The sequence below is a fragment of the Drosophila tropicalis genome, unplaced genomic scaffold (assembly GCF_018151085.1).
Source record: "Drosophila tropicalis isolate 14030-0801.00 unplaced genomic scaffold, ASM1815108v1 contig_859, whole genome shotgun sequence".
NCBI lineage: Eukaryota > Metazoa > Arthropoda > Insecta > Diptera > Drosophilidae > Drosophila > Drosophila tropicalis.
Window position 1 is genome coordinate 6,641,571 of NW_027173353.1, and position 23,657 is coordinate 6,665,227.

The 23,657-nt window shown below is 39.5% G+C and overlaps 3 protein-coding genes across 3 annotated transcripts in view; 2 read left to right on the plus strand and 1 right to left on the minus strand.

The window, feature by feature from the left end:
- Nucleotides 1-272: 272 nt before the first annotated feature.
- On the plus strand, nt 273-1,123 carry TwdlD (TweedleD). Its single transcript, XM_068297440.1, has 2 exons — nt 273-287; nt 356-1,123. The coding sequence occupies exons 1-2, from the start codon at nt 273-275 to the stop codon at nt 1,121-1,123; spliced, it is 783 nt and encodes a 260-aa protein (XP_068153541.1).
- A 4,298-nt stretch (nt 1,124-5,421) lies between these two features.
- The window catches only part of beat-VII (beaten path VII), a 42,451-nt gene continuing 24,215 nt past the window's right edge, over nt 5,422-23,657 (minus strand). Inside the window, 3 exon segments of the mRNA XM_068297592.1 lie at nt 5,422-10,698; nt 12,421-12,815; nt 23,000-23,201. Of these exon segments, the coding sequence (XP_068153693.1) occupies nt 10,508-10,698; nt 12,421-12,815; nt 23,000-23,201 (788 nt within the window). The 3' untranslated portion in view covers nt 5,422-10,507.
- Nucleotides 17,844-18,800, plus strand: Tb (Tubby). Its single transcript, XM_068297593.1, has 2 exons — nt 17,844-17,923; nt 17,988-18,800. Exons 1-2 carry the CDS (start codon nt 17,909-17,911, stop codon nt 18,795-18,797), a joined length of 825 nt encoding a protein of 274 aa, XP_068153694.1. The 5' UTR covers nt 17,844-17,908; the 3' UTR covers nt 18,798-18,800.

Sequence of the window (23,657 nt, forward strand, 5' to 3'; positions counted from 1 at the left end):
TAAATGCGTTGTGAGGCCTTTTAATGAGTGTGGAATGGCATAGAAATCAAATCAATATCGCATACGCTGACAAGGTCAAATGATCAGCTATCGCTTGGTCTATGAGAGTGTGGGGGTGGGGGTTGGGTTGGACTCTGCAGCGCGGTCGGGCTGCGTCTGGCTGCATTAACTGCGCCTATAAAAGAGCTTCGTGGATTAACTTTCAGCACTAGTTCCATCTGTTAGCTCCAGTCGTGCGTTAGCTTGAGACAATCGTTATTAAATAACCAAAAATGCGCGTTTTCATTGTAAGTCCAAGAGGGAGCGTCAAAGACTTTGCGGTTTCTAATCACATCCAAATCTAATTCCCATGTAGCTACTTTGCCTTTTCGCTGCCGCCTGCAGTGCCGACAAGTTGGGCTACAACTATCAGCCCGTGGCCCATGCCGATGCTGGCCTGTCATTTGTTCCTGGCAGTGGCCTGGTGCCTGCCGAAATTCCCCAGGTCGTGCAAAGTGGCGAGGCTGTGCTTTCTCAGCCCATAGAGGCGCCTTCTGTTGCTGCTGCTTCTCCCATTGTTCCCCAGGCTGCCCCTCTTGTGGAGGAATTCCAAAAGGAATTCTACAGCTATGCTGCTCCCGAAGAACAATTCAATGATGGAGTCAATAACCAGGAAATTGCCAATTCGCTGAAGAAGAATCTGCGTATTGTCTTCATTCGTACGCCGGAGAATCAAGGTTTTGAGCGTGCCGCTCTTCAATTGGCCAAGCAGTCTGCCCAGCAGGAAACGGCTATTTATGTGCTCAGCAAGCAGGCGGATGTGGCCAACTTGGCCAAACAGCTCAATGCCCTTAAGTCCACATCCAGCAACAAGCCTGAGGTGCACTTTGTCAAGTACCGCACACCCGAAGATGCCGTCAATGCCCAGTTGGCAATCCAGAACCAATACAACCAATTGCCCGGAGTATCCCGCATCTCAAACGAGGGCCGCGCTCCTGTTATTAACTTTGCCTCTCCTGCTGCTGCCCCAGCTGTGGCTTCCGTCGGTACTGTGGCTTCGCCCAGCTCTGAATATTTACCAGCCAATGTTGTTGCTGGCCAGGATTATCTGCCACCCGCACTGCGTCGCTTTCGACTAAAGTAAATGTTGACTGATGTTCTCGGTAATGTTTCCTAAACGATCACACACACACACACACATACAGAGAGTAATTCAGCACTTCGATCCCTCATCACGTTATTCGTAAATAGCATGTATACATATATACATACATATCCATAGAAAAATAAACATTTGTTAGCTCAAAAATTTTCGCATCTGCATAAAAACTCATTTACTGAAGCCCTTACAGACCGAACTAATTGGAAGTATCTTTGTAAAGGATTCTCCAATTTGCCTCATACAGACCAGGCCCAGTCTCGGCACGATTTCGTGGTGATTTGTTTTGCAAAAGGCAAAGCCCAGCCCGTTGAACACATTGCGTTGTCCTTTCACATATAATCCTCGAAATAATAGCCAGGATAAAACGGCTGGCATGTCATAAAGCCCAGCAACAAGTTGAGCCATCCCCACACACGCACACACATAACCATACACACTTGGTTGAGGACTCGTTCCAGGTTCCTCTGGGTTACATACATATTTACAGAATGGGGATTTTAGACCATCCGCCATTCGTAATTGGAGTTATTAGAATCGAAATGAAGCGGTCTGGTTGTAGTCTCAATTTCTCATTCGTGCCCATGCCAGTTCGGGTTATCGTTTCGAGCCTGCGGTCTGTTTAAGTGCCAATGTCCTGTTGCAGGTGGGTCCCTGCTTCTGGTTGGTTCTTCTCTACTAATGTGTTCTGCCAGCTGACACTGATTGTGAGGCTGTTCGTTTGTGTCTCTCTTGATGTGTGTATATGTGTGGGGTGAGTGTGTCTCTCTGTCTGTGTATGTGTGTGGCTTGATGGCTTCCTGCTTCCGTAGTAGGCAAACTCATCATGTGAAATGCCGCATCCATTGCCACCCTTTGCCCTAACTCTTACATCATCAGACCAGCAACAATATCCATGAACTATGCAGAGGATTTGGTACGTTGTTGAGTGGAGTCCTTAAATTTCACTTAGATGTAACATAAGCCCGATATAAACGCAACTCAACGGTGCATGTATTCATGGCCATGATGGCAGCTGTTTAGTTAGCCCTGTTTGGGGTAAAAGTGGGTGTGTGTGTATGGATGGGTGGGGTTAAATGTGCAGGAATCACACGCTTATCAGCAGTCGACTGCAAACTGAATCCGTTGCTTGCTCTCTTTCTCATCTACCTTTTTCTTATTCTTTTCACTCTTCTTTTTTTTTTTTTGTCAAGTACAGTAACGAATCGCTAAAGCGTAACGACAACGACAATATGGCTGGTAGCTGTTAGCAAGGAGAGCGAGGAATGGGGAATGGTAGGTAATTTACCCTACCATAAACGACGTTTGCTTGTCTGCCATTTACCGACTGACTGGGCCCAGACTGCTTCTCCATCCTACTGCTGCCTGTAATTAAGGTGATATGCAGCAGTCAGTCGACCAAATCGACGACCAAGTGCGTGCTCTATCCTTGTTCAACTGTGCGTATGTGTGTTGGATGGGTGTCTGTGTGTGGGTGGGCGGAGCTCTGTGTGCTGTTAATGAGCAACCTGCTGTGCGCGGAAAATAAATTATTAAAACGTTATTCACCTCGCCCAGCTCAAATGTTGTTAGTGTAAAGCTTCTTTTGACACCAATGGAAAATGTTTAGCACAACTTTTCGAAAATTTAAATGAAACGACATTGCAATACCCATTAGAGTATTGCCTGGCAATATCGGACTAAATGTTTTTTGGTTCAGGCATTTTCAAAGATGGGAGGTTTGTTTTTTACAACAATAAAACTGAACTTAATAATTCATAACTTATTGATTTTGAATGACAATTGAATGAAGAATTTTAACTATAAGGCTGAGAAATATTCGTTATTTTGTTCTTTTCGATCAAAAATTCTCAACATTATTTCTCTAACACTTAGCACAATTTTAAATAGGTTAACGCCAACCTGAGGGGCGTCACATGTGTGGGTGTGGCACAAAAGTTCAAGGCTTCTCGAGTTAACTGAAAAAGACTTGCAAATTGCGTACCCGACAAAGATACGAAAGTATAGCATGCTTTTGGGCTGCGCAAATGAGTTTTTACCAACATCACCGAAACATTTCTCCACTCAGAAAAAAGGGAGTAGGTTGGCAGGAAAACCATTTACAAATCTCTCAGATTAGAGAAGTGTAAACTAAATGAAACTAGGCGGGGCGCCTGTGTTGCAGCCACGACATTCAATCACAACAGCTGACAGCTGCGGTGAGCCAGCGGCATCGCGCACACAAACACACACACACAGCAATTGGGCTAACATAGCAAACACCACAAAAAAAAAGTGAAAAAACCAAAAAAAATTGTATTCCGATTTAATTTGTAGAGTAAAACTTTTGGCATTGTTTGCACAAGCGTCTCCCCTCGCCTGCGGCTCTCTTTTGTTTCTTTGGCCGTTCGACTAACCAATATTTCTTTTCAATTTTGTGCCAACGCTCGCGTTCTTCTACCCGAAAGTTTTGTTGTAAAACTAAATATTTTGACATTTGTCCGCATGGTAGCAGCAACTCTGTATATGTATGCAGGGGAATGGTGGGAATGGGCTGGAAGGTAACAATTCAGTTATGTGGGTGGGTGCAAATTGAAATGTGCTCGAGACATTTTGTAGCGGTTATTGTTTTTGTTTTTGCTTTTTTTCCTGGCATCTCCGGTGAGTTTCTTTACCTTTCAGTTGCACATACAGCGCCAAAAAAGTTGCAGGCACTACTAGTTCGCTTTTGTTAATTTGAAAACCGCACCACTCAGATCCATCCCCACACAAACATACAACCAACACCCAACACGCACACACCCATAAACCAATAACCCCCGCAATGCATTTGCAGTTGGCAGTTGTACGCCATGTTGCCGGTGTCAAAAAGTTTTACTACTCCCTGTTGGTGCTATAGCTACTAGTACTGGTGCTGGTGGTACTGCTATGTGCATAGTTTTTGGAATTTGTTGCAAAAAGTGTTTATTGGTTGCCTTGCCAGAGTGTGCATCAGAGTTGGGCCACTCTATGAAAATTAAGTTATTTGCGTTTTGCTGCTGGAGCAATGGCAACTACAAACAGCCGAGCCCGGCGGCTTACAGTGTATGCAAACACAAGGCAGACGCTTGACTGGCTGTCAAAACTTCGGCACACATGCTGAGAGTTTTGGCTCATTAACTGTGGCTATGCCACTTCTGAAATCTCCCTTGCCTGACTGGTTGCATATTAATTAGTCGACTTTTAGGTGCAACCATGTATAATTAAGCAGCAAACGAGCCTCTTAACAAACCACATCCTGTTTCAGTTTCTCTCCCTTAACCAATTGACAGAGTTTTGCTTACTCCTGGCCATGGGCATGGCTCATTAGCAGCAGCTGTCTGGTCCGTTGTTTATTTAATATTTATACCTTAATCAAGACGCTCAACTAACTAACCATCGCCACTAACCCTTTATTCTTCTTGTCTGCCAGATTACGTAATTGAGAAATCTGTTGATTTCCCAATATTCGTAGTACATGTAGGTCCAGGCGTTAATTGCTCATTTCCATGCAAACTTGTCGTTGTCTCGTCACCCATCATCAGTCACCGAAATTTTGCAATCGATAGAGCACATCTGTGACCAACACAATCATCGTAGCAACGATTCAAATGTCCTGGCAGGCCTTGTCCCCTTTGTGTATTTGTACATGGCTTTGATTCTGTAATGAGGCAAACAGTCAGTCAGCCTCAACCTTTGAGTGTGCCCAACAACATTCTGTTGCACCTTCACGAGCAACAACAGACAGCAATCACATTTCAGTTAGGGGAAAGACTCAAGAATGAAGAAGGAAAAAGAAAATAGTGGGTTATTTTCTGTCTTGGGCTTTGTTCGTGTCCCTGGGCAAGGATCTGCTGCTTCTTTTTGGGCCGGATGTGTTTTACGGCTGTGATACCCTTGATTTGCCATTTATTTGGTAGTTTATCCTTTCGTTGATTATTGCACAACATTCGGCTCTCAGTGGTCGTCGTCGTCGTTGTCGTCGTCGCCATTGCCATCGCCCATGTTCCTGGTTGGGCCCTTTGGTAATTTGTTCTGACTTTCGACCTTATGTGTGTGAGTATGTGTGTCTTTACGTTATTTGGCTTTGTTCATGTTGCTGCTGCTGCTCCTTCAATTTCCCTGCACATTTAAAAGGATTAAAAGGATATTCGTCAAACTGAAAGTTACGCAAGTTTGTTTAACGCATTTGTGTGCTCCTTGCCCACAAAATCCTATCTTCTTTTCACGCCCTCTCACCCTCATTCACTCCCGCTCCCCCAAATGACCCCACATTGCCCCTATAAGTGTTTTTGTTTTGTGGTTGCCACTTCGTTCTGTTTTTTCACATTTGCCATTTTTTCTCTTGTGTATTGGACCTTTTCTCTGGCTCTTTGTTTGTTTATTTGTTTGCCCTGCTTTAAAAGGCGCGCCTCTTAACTGCTTCAGCGTGTGTCTGTGTGAGTGTGTGTGTGTATGAGTGTCTGCGAGGAGCCTTTCAATAAAAACGCCTTTGGCATTTTGTTTTCAACATTTATTTTGTAATGTTTAGTTTTTTTTTTTTTTTTTTTTTTATTCTTCTTATTTTTTTTCTTCTTCTTTACCACAAATATTCGTATTTCGGTTTGCATGTATTATGTTTGTATGTATATTATATATATCTTTTTATATATATATATATATATGTATATTGTTGTATATCATCCTTCGTTTGTCATCAACTGGCCAAGCAGCTTGCGCCCTAATTAGAGCTGAGATTTAATTATGCATTTTATATTTTACATTTTGTCTTTGTCTGTTTGTTCTGGTTTGGTTTTTGGTTTTTGTTTCTCTGTTGTAATTAAATATGTATTAAATACTTAATGTGTAATTGCAATATACACACACACACTCAATTATTACACACTTAAGGTTTTTTTACTCTTTGCATAGGTTGCAATTTTTACAATTTTCTTTATCTTATTTTTCGCTTGGTATGTCTGTATCTATAAATAAATTTTGTCTTGTGTGTGTGTGTGTGTTTCATGTTTGGTTTATTTTCTCAATTTTGCCATTTTTACTCATTTTAGCTTTAATAATTAATACTATTTATCTAGATTTTTCTTTTTGTTTTTGTTTTCTGTTCTTAAAATACAACATTTTGTACAATACAAATAAAAGGTTATCAAATGGGCAAACGAATATTCGAATATCTTTGGATGAATGAAACGATTGAAATAAATATAAACATTTTAAAGCCATTTGTAGTGTTTGATGTTGTGTTTGAAAAATTATCTTTTATGCGTGTGTGTGTGTGTGTTTGTTTGATAATTGTAAATATAAATATAATATTTTTACACATCTCATTTATTTATATATAATTTTCCCATATTTTCTTTTTAATGTGTATATATATATTTTGGATTTTTGTTTGTTGTTGTATAATTTGCCATTTTTTTGTTTTTTTTTTTTTGTTAAATATGTTTAATATGCAATGATATGTGTGTGACTGGAAGATTTTGAGTGTGACTGAAAAATATGCATAGTTTTAGGTACCAGGAAGGTAAATTGCCTTCCCTTTGCCACCTCCCATTTACAAAAATAACTAACCCTTTAACCTCCTTCAAAGTGTATGTGTATGTGTGTGTGGTCTAAACTGATTCAACTAGAGCAACTCTTGCCTTTGATGGCACTTTTAGTTGGTTTAGTAATCCCAAAATTTTATGTGTATATATGTGTGTGTTTATGTGTGTGTTGTCACATTGTTTCAGAATTTGATTTGTAATTTGTGCATACACATACATATGTATGTACATGTATATGTATGTAGTTACATTTGGAAAAAGCGTTAGCAATTAATTTGAATAATTGGTGTAAATATATTATGTTAATTGTGTTAATTGCCGTGGCGTGTCGCTCTCTCTTATACTTGTTTTTGTTTTTTGTTTTGGGAATTTTCCCGCTGCGCTCTTTGGAGAACATTTTACAACATTTATGATATGTTTTGCGAATTGCTGTGACACTTATGTAATGCACTGTTATTTTTGTGTAAACACATATACACGTACTTTATGTATTTTGCATTTGTAATCAATGCAATTAATAATAATAATAATAATGATGATAATGATGATTTCCATATAGTTTAGACAGTGTAAACTAAATGGTATGTAAATATTTATGTGTGTATGTCATATGAAGTACGATAGTTTCACATTCAAGCAGTTAATTCGAGGGACAACGACGACGACGACGACGACAATGAGATTTACAACAATTTGTACACCAATGAGTTGGAACGAGACAGAAGTGAGACATATAGACAGAGATAGTGTTTGGCTTTGAATCTTTATATATGTATGTAGGTATATGCAAGTGAGAGGATGAAAAATGCTATAGTTTCATACATTTTTCCTTTTGTATTGGTGGGAAACATTCACGAGTGATTCGAATAACATATGGTAAATACACAATATATACATACATAGATATAAAAACTTATGTCAAAGGAAAAGATAATAAACCTAAACAGACAATAGTAAATCAAATTGAGAACCTGTTTGTGTGTGTTGCTCGTGGGCCAGAGTTTAACTATTTATTGTTATGTTGCAAATGTTATTGAGGAATTTGTTCTAATAAACAGTAATGGCGACGATTCCGTCCATAAATAGTCAATTGTTTAAGATTTTTGTATGTATATCGAACCTAAAGGTTGATAATAAAAAATAATTGTTTTAGTCCTTAAAAGTGTTAAAGCATTATTATTATTATTTAGTACATATTTTGTTTGTAATTCATTTATCCGGTTTCTTTTTTTGCTTTTTCATAATTATGTTTTGTTTTTGTAATTGTTTTCTTTTTTTTTTGTATACCAAGTACAATTTAATCTTATTAAATTTCAATTGTTTTAGCTGTTTTCGTTTTTTGTTTTTTGTTTTTGTTTTTGTGTTTCATTTGTTTAGATGCATACACATGTACCTAGTTAGTATAATGTATAATTTATAAATGTAATTCATTTACTTGTTTTCTTTCAGTTAATAATAGACAGCGTAGCATAGGAAGACGTCAATACCTGCATAAGACATTTTAGCCATATTTCATTTATGTATATACATATATGTAATATGAACTTCATTAATGTTAAGTTTTTGTTCTATTCCCGTTTTCTGTTAATACAAAAAGAGACAATATTTGTTCAGTTAAGCATTCTTTGTTACTCTGCTACATTTACATACATACAACATCCCATTGAATCAATGCCATGAACAACCATTAAAAATTGTATTCTATTTTTGGTTATTTTTTGTATGTAATCTTCTTTTTTTTTTTTCAAACTGTAGGAAAATGTTTGCCGACTTAATAATACAATTTATAGATATATATATATATGTATATGTTAATTTATTACTTTTTGTTTTGTTTGTTTTGTTTGCTACTGTTGCCATCGAGTTAAGATTAAAAATAGAAGCCTCGGAGCTTATTAGACACATTATTTTTATATTCACTAGATTGCTAATTGCTTTACACATATTTACGTTGCTTTTCGTTTTGTTTTTTTTTTTTTTGTTTTATAATTCAATCTATTTTGGTTGCTTTACATAGTTACAATGTACCTAGACATACAATGTGTAAATTGTATGTGTTGCCTGATTTAAAATTGATTACTTCTAGCAATAGACACAGAAAGCACGTTTTGAAAACGAAAACAGAAAAAAACCTTCATCTAAACTTACACAAAATGATCATGCAATAAGTTAATAGCCATGAATATGTATATATGTATGTATATGTGTGTGTGTGTGTGTTATTAGACGGTGTGGCGAAAAAGATGAAACAATAAATAGCTATGCTAAATATTATCCTAGCTACACTCTAAAGACACTCCACTAGGCTTGCCTTTTTGCAACTATGTAACCATTTACACACACAACGCAAAACGAATGCGGCCAAAATGAGAAGGAAAATAAATACAAGTAGGTTAGGATGTATATATGGTAAGGGACTCGCGGAGAAGGGGGCAGGGGCCGACAAGCCCCCCCAAGGGCAGGCCATTGGAATCCAGCTTGGCATTGGAGTCGACCCTTTTCCCACTTTTTGTTGTTGCCCGCTTGTGTTTAGGTCCTGACGCAAGTTTTTGGTTTTTGGTTTTTAGTATTTGTTTTTTGGTTTCGTTTCGTTTTGCTTTGTTTCCTCGAAATGTTTTCAACACTGATTGTATTTGTAAGCTTCTTGGTTTAACTGTCTAATTATTTTACATTTAAACGTTTAATTATCTCCCTTTCCCCCCTGGTTCCATTAACGTATTTTAACCTTTTCTTTGTGTTTTTTGGTTTCATTTTTGTTATTGTTGCTAGCGCTTAAATTCAATTTGCCTTAATTTTAACCCTTAGTTGCCACTTGTTTTATTTATTTGCTCTTTTCGACTAGACGAAGCGCTACAACATTATAATAAAAAATAAGTTACTCCATTCCATTTTATACTTGTTTGTTCTGTTTTTCGCTTTTGGTTTTCTTTTGGTATTTTGCAATATTTTCTCTTGCATTTTAGGTACAATTGGCCAAAGCTTCGTGTAAATAAAAGCCCCTTCGAAAAAAACAACAACAACAAAGGGAAAACTTTGCCTAATTTTTGCTGCTGGCAGCATTTGCACAAAACTTTGTTGACAAGGCCAAAAACCAAGAAAAACAGAAAAAAATAAACTACACATACAAGAGGCTTAAGCCCGGTTGCATTCTTGACTAACCTTGAAAAAAAAAGAACTTTGTTGGTTTTTTTTTTTTTTTTGTCCTTAGTTGGTTTGCTGGGCAATTCCTTAGTTAGTTGGCTTCTCTCAGTTGCTCAGTCAGTGGGCGCTTCTTTCAAAAACTTATGTTCAATTAGCTATACAAAAATTCAGTTACGCTACAAAAAATGTCCGTTGCACTGAATGGAAACGTTTCTTTTCATGTTCTCTGCTTGTCTCTGTTTCGCATTTGACTGCAACTTAATTACAAACATTCCTCTTTGGCCTGGCAGAAACATCAGCGGTGGCTTGGTCTTAGCCATCGTATGGGATGCTGCAAGTCAATTCAAATGGCCAGCCCGAAGGGCATGGGAACAAAATGTGTGGGGGGTTTCTTTTTTCTCCTTTTTTGCTATTTATTTTATCCTTTGTTGCTGTTGATGCTGCTGATGCTTTTTTTTGAGCCGAGCTAATTCCACTGCTCGAATGAGCTCATGTCGTCGGGTTAAATTAAAAATTGGGTAACAATCTATGAAGCAAACAAAGCAACCTGTTTGTTGTTGTTGCTGCTCCTGATGCTGCTTTTATTGATGAGATGTGGGTGCCCTTTTGGTTTTTGTTTAACTATACCTTCTTGTATGTCGGTGGTTTGCTCTCCTCCGGTTGGTTGATGCACATCATTGTTCACCTTTTAGTAGCATAGCGGCAATAGAACCAGCACCAGCAACTGCGCCAGGGACCATAGATGAGTGAATACGGCACCGCGTGCACTCCAGCCGGCCGAAGTCTCGTTTCCATGGCCATTGCCATTGCCCAGAGCTGCCATACCAATGCTGGGCGGCGCCGTCGACGTGGAGGACGTCATCTGTCGCTCAACCTCAACTGCAAAACGAACAACACAATGCAAAGAAAAAAATAAATAGAAGTTTACGATGTCAAGGTAGCCTGACAAAATTAATTGAACTAACTAAAAAGCCATTAGGGCCGAAAATAAATCAAGTTGACAATCTCAGCGCTAAATAACAAAAAAATCAATTTTTTCTCCGCTGAAATATAGAACCCCAAAAATAAGTGTACACAATCTTGCCAGGATCTTAATTCCAATTTTATTATAACTGCAAACGAGGACAATCATGCGAATCAAATAGAAAGATTATGACGATTTAGTTTCTATTCCGATTAACTTACTAGAAAGTTTATTAAAAATGTCTAACTAATGGCATAACTTGTATTTATTTAAAATTCTTTATCTTATCGCTCTTAGTACAAAAATAGATTTCATTTACAAGTTAAGAAACTGAGTCTTAGTGAATGTGTCATAAGAAAACTTGCCTAATTTAGGTAATTAAAAAATCTGTAATCATAAGAAAATAATCTTTTCAATTGATATTTCATTGCCAGCACTTTAAGTGAAATCTTAATCTGATTTGCCCATAAAGTTTAATTTTTGTGAAAATAAAATGATTTAACTGTCTATAAATATGTTATCCACACTTAGCTGTGGAACTAGCTTATTGCCTGAAATGGGGCACTAAACCACAACCACAGACCATGGCATCAACTGCTATTGCCATGGCTCGACCGTTGAAAACTTTTGGCATAAATAAGCGGAGACAAAAGTGATGGCAGCCTTTAGGGCAGCATGAGAAACAATTACAGTGTCTTGAGCATACTTTGGCTTGTGAAGTGGCCAAAAACAAATGACGCACTTTACGCAGCATAAATAACACGCATACGCCCGGTTGCTTCGGTCCAAGTGACAGTCGGCAGTTGGCAAAAAGAGAAACTGAGAAACAGGTCGCCGCCGGCTAACGACCATTCTGAATCATGGGGTCGGGTAATGTGTAAATTATTTCATACAATTTAAGACAATTTACAACACTGGCGCACAGCAACAACAACAACAACGACGACTCAACAACTCTTGTAGAATGGTAGAGAGTGCTATAGAATGGAAAAGGAGTCCATGGAGCGGGTGGCTCAAGTGTTAACAACCGGGCTTGTAGACAAACAATGCCAACAAATATATATCTACGTTTATATGCTTGTGTATGTATAAATTAACCTTTGTTTGCTTATGGGGAGGAAAACGAGAATTAAACGTAGGCAAAAGCCATAGACGTGACCCGCCCAGTTCTAAAGCCAAAAACTCAAATATGAATTGCGGCAACAACGTTGTGAAAACTGTCAAACAAGGACAACAGCAAAGAGATTGGCTTGAATTTGGTTTATGAAATTCCCATGGCATGTCTCTCTCTCTCTCGCTATCCTTGGAAACATGTGAGGGAGCCTGCTAACGGTATTATCATGCTAATTTATTTTTTCTTGGGAAAATTCGTCCGAGATTCCTTACTGACATTTCATAATTCTGCAGCGAATCACCGTGCCACGTTTTTGATGAGCTCACTGCTCGCTATTTTATGAAGCGTAGAGGCAAAACAAATATTATGCTTGCATAGCATTACACGAAGCGCAAAACAAATATGAATACATATACGTCTACATGTATGTATACATATATCGTATCCCGATATACAATTATGCATATCACGCATACGCAGCGTTGTGCCGCCCAACAGATACCCATGACAAACCCACACTTACCCTTCACGGAATACGTTTTGTAGTCGGCATACTGCTCTCCCTGTCCCACGGTGGCGGGTATCGTTGAGAGGCAGGTGATCTCCATGCGCCCATTGCTGCCCACATGCTGCTCGGTTAGCTCCACATTTAGCTGACTAATACTGAACATGCCCTTCTCCTGTTGGGCAGCCGTAACGGCTGCTGCAGCTGCTGCCACGCCACTGCCACCGCCCGGATGTGATAGCGGACGCTGATAGCCAGCGGCCAACTGATTCATGGGCCCAGCATTTGATGGTATGCCCAATTCCTTGTTCAAGTTGGGAGCCTGCGGGCCAAAACCGCCACTATTCAGTGTGCTGCGTATAATGCCCAGGGCATTCTCGTTTATATGACGGCGATACTTGCGATTTGTGTTCCTGCAACAGAAAGACCAATAAGTAAAGGATCGAATATGAGCATCGAAGAGTTCTGTGTAATTTGCACACAAATAAAATCGTAAATATTTGCATTTTATGATTGATGTGCACTAAACAATGGCGAGTCCTTCGCAATGCCAAGCACGCACAAATGCCAAACCAAACCATCTAACAAGACGGAGTAAATTTCCAGTCAACTGTTATTTACATAAATGTCTCAATAGGAGATTTATTTAATCATCTGCTGAATTATTACTCGTGACTCGTGCATTTCTCTGTCAAATTAAATTGCATATTCCATGCAGTCTTCTTCACTTAATTGGTCTAATTCTTTGATGAAATAACTGCACTAATAAATTTCTAGAAACGTAAATCCTTGCAAATACATCTATTCGAATTAAAGTTTTATTTCCATCTTTTTCTAATAGCTTTTCAGTATTACTGGCTGATTAGTTTGCATTATTCAAATGCCTGTTTGCCTCCTGCTAGCGCCTACCTCCGTCCCACATTTTCCGTCTGCTTCTCTCTCACACATTGTAAGTCTAATTAGCCTTTACGACTTTGTTTCATATTTGATAAGAAACCTGAGCAGCATATAAATGAAGGCGCTCGGATTTGGTGTGAGTATGAAACTGTGGGTCCCCTCCATAATTACCTGAGCCCCGAACTGCGAGAGCCTGTAACCGACGATGTGTGTGACGACATGTTGCTTTATTACAAATGCAAAATGACAGCGAAATTACCTGAATACATACGCACACCCTCCACATACACACATTGAAAGAGAAAGAGAGAGAGAGAGAGGAAGAGACATACATACTACCATGGCAAGTGCGTGCCGAGACACTTGAGCAAATAATGTCAAGACCATAAACTTTAATGCATCGTATGTGCTGGCAAACCAATTGTCAGCTGTGTGTTAGTTTATAGCCCCAAGCCCCAATTTATGGCCCATGAACGAGCTGAATGTGCAGGTTTATTAAATTTTGTGGCAAATTTACTTTCGAAAATGGATGCCAGACCAGGCTGAAATTTCCTTCCATCTCACTTAAACAATTATTTCATTTGCATGGCAGTTGCAACTGGCAGACTAACTGACTGACTGACAATCAGACCGAACTAGAGTCGGTCAGGGCTTATGCAAATTCAAACTAAGACAAGCCTTTAGAAATTTACTAAAAAATTATATTTAAATATTGTATTATTTAAGCAGAGAGAGTGAGAAGGACAAGCAGTCACAAAAAGGTGTCAGCAAAAATTTCTGGGTTTTCTATAAGTAACCTTGCTTCTTCCTTTCCTAATCTATGTGGTACCCTCTCTGTGTGTGTGCATGTGTTTAACTTAAACGTGCTTCCGTTGTGTACTAAGCATAAGAAAAGAGGAAATTGTTATGGAAAATATTATGTAAATTGTAGTAAAGTTCTATAACGAAACCTAAATACGCTGCAAAATGACTATGAAAAGTAATCACATCACACAATTTGTATGCTTCGCTCATTGATTTTGATTGCCAAAAGATTGCATGCAAAAGAACTCAAAATTCTTGTTAGGGTATATGTACGCACAAAAAGCAAACAATTGGGCCACATTGCCATTAGGCTTTAGGCAGCAGGCAACATGGGAGGAAAACTTAAGCAACAGCAAACAACAAAGGAAACCAGTAACAGCAACAGTAACAGTCGACAGCCAACGGCAGCTCCAAGTAAGCCAGTTCAAGCCAGAAAGAGTGCGAGGGGGGAGAGGCGAGAACAAAATTGTGAGGGCAAACAAATGCAAGGGAAAACTCAAAGCAAATGCACATCATCCGTATAAGCCTTCGACAGCTTGACTTTGGCTTCACGGCAACAACAGCAACATCAACAAGAACGTCGACGACGACGATGCCAGTAATAGCAACAGCAACAGGAAAAGGAACAGCTGGAGCAGCTTCAGCATCATCAACATGGCTGTTGTTACTCTTCCTGCAGTTGTTGTCTTAATAAAATTCCTTATGCAGCGCACTTTTCACAGGAAAAGCAAAAACCGGCTGCAGCCGCAGTAAGGACACCAACGACACCAAGGACTGCAGCAACAGCAGCATCAGCAACATCAGCAACAGCAGCAGTATGATAAGTCCCCGTGGCAGGAAGCTCAACTTCAAAACATAACAAAGTTTTCAAGCAATTCAAATCAGACAGGAAATGCCATTTCGAGTCTTTGAAATATATGTACGTAGACTCAGAGTTATGAAATGGCATTTAAAATTCGTTTTGAAGCCATAAATTTCTTAACTTGCCACTGACATGCGAAAGGCAATGGCCATGCCATAGGCGATAATTTGAGAAATACGCTTAATTAATTGATAAGTCATGTAGTTTACTTCCCATTCGTTCCCGTTGTTCTAATCTGGCAATATTTATGTGTCTCTAGGCCACAGAAACCGCAACCTAATTTAGTTTTCTAACGCAACCAAACGAGCTAAAGGCGTTGAGCGTAACGCAACAAAAACCTTTTAGCAATTTATGATAGAGAAAATTTCAGAACCCACACACACACACACACACACACACACACACAGAGAAAAATATAATATACATATACAGTCAGTGTCAGAGACAGAAACACAGAGAATGAGAGAAAGAGACTGAGAGAGAACCACAGCCCAAAAGATTTCCAATACAGGACTTCTACTTTCGCCACACTAGTTTCACCCACTCAGCAGAAACTACGCTACGTGCAAATGCCATGAATTTCTTATGGTATAAAAAGAGGTCTTGAAATCGGAAACCGGAACTTGGGCAAACCGCAACGTGGCAATAACAAAAAAAAAAAAAACACAACACCAAACAGCAAACAGCAAACAACAAGCAGCATAAGCAGTAGCAACAGTAGCAAACTGAACAGATTACCAGTTAAACTTTTTGCTATGTTAACTTTGAATGCCCAAAACTGTTGGCCAAAATCAAAGCTTAGTTTGAAATTGAAAGGCAAGTGCTAGATGATGGTGGTGGGACCAGTAAAAACTAGCAGATAAACGAGGGCAAGAGGATTGCCCTGGGTATAACATGCAAATTTTCGTTGTCATGTAATTGGCCGGCAGTTGGCTAATTTTGTATTAACTATTCAGGAGTGTAAAATGTTTCGTCATTGCCATCGATGCCAAGTAGCTTGGGCAGGTAATGGTGACCCATGTAACAAGTGTCTAACTTGGGGCTGGAATGCGCGCGCGCATAAAAGTATGCCATGGTATTACTTTCAAACTGGGTTAGCCTGACGGCGAGGACAACAGCTGAAGCAGGAGTAGCAACAATAACAATGGCAGCGGCAGCGGCAGCAACTGCCACGCATGTGAAATTATAACTGACAGCGAAGGTTCTTTTGTGTCGTCTCTGGCTCTTCGTGGCATGCGGTTCATTGAATAATTTATTCACTATAAAGTGGCATCCCTACTTCTACTACCCTTTTTTTCGCCAAGGAAACAAGTAGACAGGTAGAGGCAGTCAAATAGACCGACAGACAGACACACACAAACAACTTGGAGCGCATTGTGATAGCTGACATCTTACATACATACACTCCATTCACGTTGCCCTTTCTCAACAATTACCAGAGACTAGTAAAATATCCTTGCAATTGCTTGTGAAATTGTTTCAAAATTGTCTTAGAAAAAGAGCTAAGAGAGCTAACAAATAACGCATTTACACAAAATGTGTCACTCATTAGACCGACCCCTGCGCAATGAACAGCAAATTGTTAGATTATGTAAATGGATTGCTATCTAGAATTGTCGATTTATTTCTTTTCGAAGCAAATTTTCATCACATTGAACACAATGACATTTCATGCAATCGTCTGCAATCAATAATTGTCTGCTTTCATTGTAGAACTCAGGTGTCTGCTCTGACACTTGGACGCCGAAGGCGTACACCTGGATAATTCATCATAATTGCACATTTATTGCCAATCATAAAATTGCATGTGCACTTCATTTACTGTGTGGGAAATGCATTTCGATTCGATTGTTAACGCCCTTAGCAATCGGTAATGCTGTTTGAATGGTGGCAAAATGTGCCATTAATTGCTGCTTCCATCACACACACACACACACATAGCAACAGTTTGAGAGTCGTTGTTTAATGATTTGATGGCGCCGCAAAGTATGCATTGTTTTTTGTATAATTTTTTAAATTGGGCAATAAACGCATGAAATCAAGAGGCTACCCCCACCCCGTTACCCATAAAAACTCACACAAACAATAAATGTTTTCATAAATATGAAACCCTTAACTAGAAAATGCCGCAAGCGGCGCTAGTTAATTTGCATAAATACATTTTTTTGTTGTTTATGTCTATTTTATATACATATTTACGAAATGGCAATTTCAACTCTAAAGCGGGGGCAGACAATGGCCATATAGATACCCATGCAGATACAGTGAATAACATTTGGCTAGACAATGCCTAGCTGTTCGTATTGTTGTCTGATATAACGAGTTTTCACTGTTAGTTGACTCTTATGCTAACTATGCTAATCTGCCAATTGACAGAGTAAAAAATTTATATGCATGAATTAATTTTTAATTTGCCAGTCATTCTCAGAACTGTGTTGACATTGTAATTGATATGAATATTGTTGTTGTTGATGTATTCAGCTAATGTTTGCAATTAATTAACTGCGCGAATTCAGTGAGGTGAATTTATGTATGTTTTTATTTTTGTTTCTGGCCATTGCTCCATATTGGCGTTAATAATTTGTGGCCTATGAGCATAGCAGCTCCCGTATCTCTCATTTGTGTGTTTTGTATTTGCATTTCGTTTTCGATTTCATTCATTGAGCCAAATTCGCAATAGGTCTTTGTTTCTTATGATTTATGCAAACTAATTCGATGGCGTATCCGCCAGTTGATCAGTTTTGCGTCACTTGCAGCGATTTGATATGGATTATCGGGTCATGTTACAACGGCATTCGTTGGTTACGCATCTAATCGTCATGAGATTGAGTATAAAAACGCCTAAATACGGCAAGGGCCGGCACAGAAACCACTCGCACCTCAAGGCGCGCTCAAGCGAAGTTTAAGAAGAGACCAGCGGAAGCTAATTTAAAAACAATCAAAATGCGTGGATTTATTGTAAGAGAAATCATTTTCACCCACTTGCAGATGAGAGTAATGCAAAAGTTAATTTCTTTCACAGATTCTGGCCGTATTGGCAGTAGCACGCGCAGATGTGGGGGGCTATAGCTATGGATCTGGGATAAGTGGCTCATTAAGCGCAGGTTCCAGTTCAGGTTCCTCTCTTGGCTCTGGAGGAAACTTGGTCGGAGGGGGTTCCATCTCAAGTGGTGGCAGTTCATCTTTGGGCTATAATACCAATAGCCAACAGCAAAGCTATGCCCCTCTTAGTACGGAATTTAATAAGGAGTTCTTTACCTATTCGGCACCAGAAGCCGATTTTGAGGACAACAAAAGTGTCAGTGACTTGGCCGCCTCCTTAAAGAAGAATCTGCGTGTTGTCTTTATTCGTTCACCCGAAAATAAGGGCCTGGAGAACGCTGCTTTGGCTCTTGCCAAACAGGCTGCCGAGCAACAAACTGCCATCTATGTGCTTACCAAGCAGGGTGATCTCTCAAGCCTGGCCAATCAGTTGCAGAACCTGAACCATGTGAGTGCCAGCAAGCCAGAGGTGCATTTCGTCAAGTATCGCACACCGGAAGATGCTCTCAATGCCCAGCGAACCATTCAACAGGAATACGAACGTCTAGGTGGCTCTTCAGCATCCCACAATGGGGGCATTGCTCCCGTGTTAGACTTTGCCACCAAGGCAGTGTCACAGCAGCCCCAGTTGCAATTGCAGCTGGATGAACGCAGAGCCAGCTCCTCTAGCTCTACTTCTTCAGGCAGTGTGACAAACATTGCCGCCGAGCTGGAGGCGCCAAGCAGCTATATTCCACCTGCTGCCACCTCTCCAGGGGCCACCTACTTGCCTGTGAACAAGGTCAAATGAGCGGACCCCTTCAACCTTGAGTTTAGAAATTAGCCAAATTGTGTTGCATAGTCTACAAAACTAGCTCCTACTACTACCTCGTATGTTATAAAATATAAATTTAATTTTAATGCTTGCTTCTTGTTCTCGTTGAGATTAATGTGGCACGCCATTTCAAAGTCTTGCTGCAACTTCTGCTCGACAACTACTAGCTTTTACTCCTGCCTCAATTCAAATCCCACTCTCTCTCGGCCATCTCACAACCTGTAATTAAAGCTAAAAGCGCAGTGGCATTGGCATCGCGACCACGTTTAAGAATTGCCGTAAATTTAAGTGACTGACGGTGAACCCCGTACAATTAGTGCTTCGGATTATGGCACATCGATGTCGACAGCCACCGTTGACCCGCCCCCTCCCCCACAAGAGCCCATCCCACCAAAAAGGATTGCCGGCGCACACGCGATTTGTGGTGGCAGTGCCAGAAAGGACGCAGGGCAGCTAATTACAGCCACACTACCAGCCAATTTCTTTCTGCCGGTCACCAGTCCGACATTTAATGGCCGCCCTTTTGAGGGTCAAGTCGTTGGCAATTTTGTCGTACGAACAAGGCGAAATGAAACAAGAGAGAACCATACTGAAAATTAAATGAAAATTACAACTTGCATTTAAGGGAGTGCCCAGAAATTTGGACAGTCCGCAAAATCATTAATGGAAACAAAACCAAATGGAATGGAATCCTTTGTTTTCTATAATTTAAGAAAATTTAGGTAATTCTAGTTCAAACACCTTGTTCCTTGCCTCTACTTGTTACAGAATACGGGAGAGAGTTTGTTAAACTCAGTGCCAGGCAAAATTTAACTTGCCATTATCTTGACTTTACGGATTGTTCTTCGTGTCTGCGCCACCTGTTTGTGCTGAGGCACAAAGCAAATTTCCTATAGCAAACTAGAGAACCAGAATAAAAGGCTGGCAGTGGGCAGCCAACCTGAAATAGAATAGCCCCTTGATGTAGACTACTAACCCGTTACAGAGAGGACCAGCAACATACGAGTATGTATGTTTGTGTATGTACCTATATACATTTTGGCTTTGAATTGCCACAAAAGGCCTTACGTGTTGCACAAACATAAATTGTGCAACAACGTGTAAACTACTTTTTGACTGTATAAAACGCTCCATTCCCATATTCTCCCAGCTTGCCTCTAGCTAGCTTCACCTTTCCATACAGCTCCCCACAGCTTGCCACAGAGCAAGTGTTCATTCAGCGTTACGTGCTATGCCTTTTACAACCGAGCCACCTTTACATCTGTTGCTATTGTTGTTGCTGTTGCTGCTGCCGTTGCTCTTGTTGTTTTATGACTGCAACCCCTTTTGTTCTCTGTTGCATAGTTAAAGTCATTTTTCGGGGTCTGAGGTAGAAAGAAATGCAAAATACAAATTGTAGCTGTTTGCTTAATGAGATGGCAAAATGGTTAGCATTATAATCCTTTAGTTAATATATGCTCTATCTCTCTCTTGACGTCATGGTGTCGTTAAACATGTTAAGCGGTTAATTACAACTTTGATAGTCAATGTGGATGACACACGTGGCGTATACTCAATATTTCATCTTGAGTATATATAAATCTTACAAGGTCGCTAAGGTCCTGACTTTGGCATTGTAGGTATTTGCATAAAATAGCATGAATATTTCGCCAAAGTCACACAAACACACACCGAAACACCCACATACACATCACGCTAGAAGGCACACGTGTGTGTGTGTGTGGGCAGTATGTGTATATGGTATAAACTTAATAAACAGCGCAGTTTATGCCATGCAGGCCAAGCAAGCAACATAGAGAGAAATTTATGCACATTGCCATGCACATAAATGTGGCACGTTACTGGTTCTGTTTATTGTTGTGGCTGTTATTGTTGTTATTGTTGCCTGTGCACTCCTTTTTAGCTAGTGCCAGACAGTTGCATAAACATACTCACACACAAAAACAGACCTAAATAATGTATGTATGCATGGCTCGCTTATCGCATATTTTTATGGCTAAAGGTGTTTCAAGTTTTTTAGTATTCGCTATAGAGTATTAAAATCACGGCTATGTGAGTTTTTTACCTAACCACTAGACGATTCCCTAATCTTAATCAAAGTATCTTGCTCGAACTCAAAATGTCACTTTCAGCTTGATTAATATTTCGTGCTTCTTGTGTAATTCAATTTTAACGCAATTCGCATGCCAAAAAGACATTGTATCCTTTGGGAAACAATTATTAATTCATTCAGCGCCTTGCATTTATGTCATGGGTGTGGCAGTTATCTAATCTAAGGGGAAATCCGTTTGGATATATGGATTTTGTTTTATCTGCACCATTAAACTGTCTCCCATTGCAAGAATTAAAATTAAACAACGAATTGTTGTTAAAAAGTTTCATCACCCCAGAAATAAAAATCTGTCATATGAATGATCCAACTAACTATAGACACTTTAGTTCATTTATTCATTATAGGAATTTCTAAAGTTAAAGGGTTTCAAAATATCTTTCTATTTCTTATAAACATTATCTACTCAACAACAATACTAAATCTAGTTAAGTTGTTCATAAATTACAGGAAAAAACTACAACCCAGCTTTGACAGAAGTGTTAGCTTTGCACTAACAAGATGCAGCCAAACATGAAAAAGTTTCTGATATGTTTGACAACATTATGCCTTAACTTTTACTGTTGGTAGTTCGAAACAGAGGGTTTAGATGCCATAATAAATAAAGCCTCTTCCTACACCCATGACTTTGTGTAAGCATATGCATATGCAGACTTCGCAATTCCAACTTTTGCATATAAAGTATTACAAATTACTGGTAAGTTGCCACTGGCAACTGGCAGCCTTTTGAAATGCAGCAAATTATTTAGTTTACCGTTTGCTTTCTTAACTGCCTGTTGGAGAATTTACAATTAGTAAATGTAATTAGCACACGTTTTGTAAAAGAGGAAATGGCATGGGTATAAATAATGGCAGAATTAAACAAGTTGCCAGTTAACCTCTCTGCCTTTATTAATTTGAGCAAAGTTGGGGTAATGTGAATATTGCATTGCCTACAATAGAGAGGTCAGCGAAAATACATTGGACCGAATTTGCATTTGAACTTATTTAAATGACACTTTTCCAAGGGTCATGACATTTGAAAAAAACAAGACTTTAGATTTCAAGTGTCTTTTCGTGTATCGCCATTAGCCACTTGAACTTCCATTTCAAATAGTTGTGACCATTCAGTGAAAGCAAATGTGTTTTGGTACATGTTTTTGTATAAATGCTTTTAGTAAATCTGTAAATACATTCACTTTATTTATATATTTACCACGATGCGGTTAAAGAAATGGCAGCCACGTGGCGTATGTGTGATGCCCCGCACGGCCACACAACTTCAAAGGGCAGCTGCTACTTCGCCGAACTTCGAAACGTCTTGAAGCTTTCATTATGCCCAACACCACGCCCACACACCTCCTACACACACACACACACACACACACACACATTCTCATGGCCCACTCATACACAAGCTCTTGGCATTCAAACTTGGCTCCAAAAAGTTGGTATATTGGAAAAGTTTCTCTGCTTGATTTTTAATATCACAGGTAAGCGTAAATAATTTATTGCATTCATTTACGTTTCACTTCCAATCGCGCTACATAAAGATTTCTGAAACTGAATGTATGTGAAAGTGTGTGGTACGTTGGATGGTGGGTGGAGGGTGGGTGGAGGGTGGAGGTAAAAATTATTTATGCGTTATTCTCGCACCACGTCAGCCCGTAAACTCGAACAATGTGCCAACAACCATTCGGCCCTGTCCCTTTTCATTTTTGTTGTACTCACCTTGCCTAGCACCAGGAAAATCCTTTTAGACCTTAGATAAGAAAACTTTAATAAACACGCCACACACGCAACCAGGGAAAATTGATAAGAATATGAAAAGTTTTTCTCTCATTCTCTGGCCACTGAGTAAACCAAGGGTCCCGCTCAACTTTTTACATTGCATATATTTTTCGGGGGGACGTTTGCCGGGCTTAACTGAGGTTACAGAGATGAGGTGGACCCTAACTGACTTGGCTAAAAGTTGCAGCAATTTAATTTGTATTGCCCATAAATATCTAGTTGAAGCGCGAGTTCAGCATATACTCGCTTGATTAATGTTACCTGACAGCAGCTGGGCAGCTGCAGGTGTGGGGCTTACCTGTGCTTCTTCATTTCCATTTGCTGTTGCTTCTTTATTTCCATTTTCTTCTTGTTGAGGTCGTAGTTGCGCTGATGTATCTCATGTATTTCACCCACATCGTGGTAGTTGGTGAGCGAGCTGAATGGATTATTGTAAATACTGCCACCATGATGGCTGCCATGTCCGTCGTGGTGATGCGGTGTAAAGTGCGACAAATCATCTGCAGTGCCCAAAAGAGTGAGAGAAGGGAAGAAGAAAAAATGAAAAGAAATTGTAAAAGGCTTCTGCAATCACACTAATTAATGTACATTTTGGTCCCAACTCCATGTCAAAGTCAAACAGATTGTATAATTAGGTGCTGGTCATCTTCTTTTGTCCAACTACAATCTGTTAATATTTGACACAAAAACTTTGAAGTTGAAAACACAAATTACTGAAAATTTATGAAATCATTAGGTAGAAATACCCATAAAAGAAGAGACTCTTCAAATTATTATCAACTGATAAGATATAACGTGTCCTTATAAACATTCAAGTCAAGGCTGTTGTTGATTCTTACTAGACATTCTTGATTATAGCATGAGTTTTCCCAAGTTATTAGCTGTTTAGGCCAGCAAACATTTACCTCCTAGAAGGTTCTTTTTTTCCATTTTGTGGCTACTTCGTAAGTACTTAT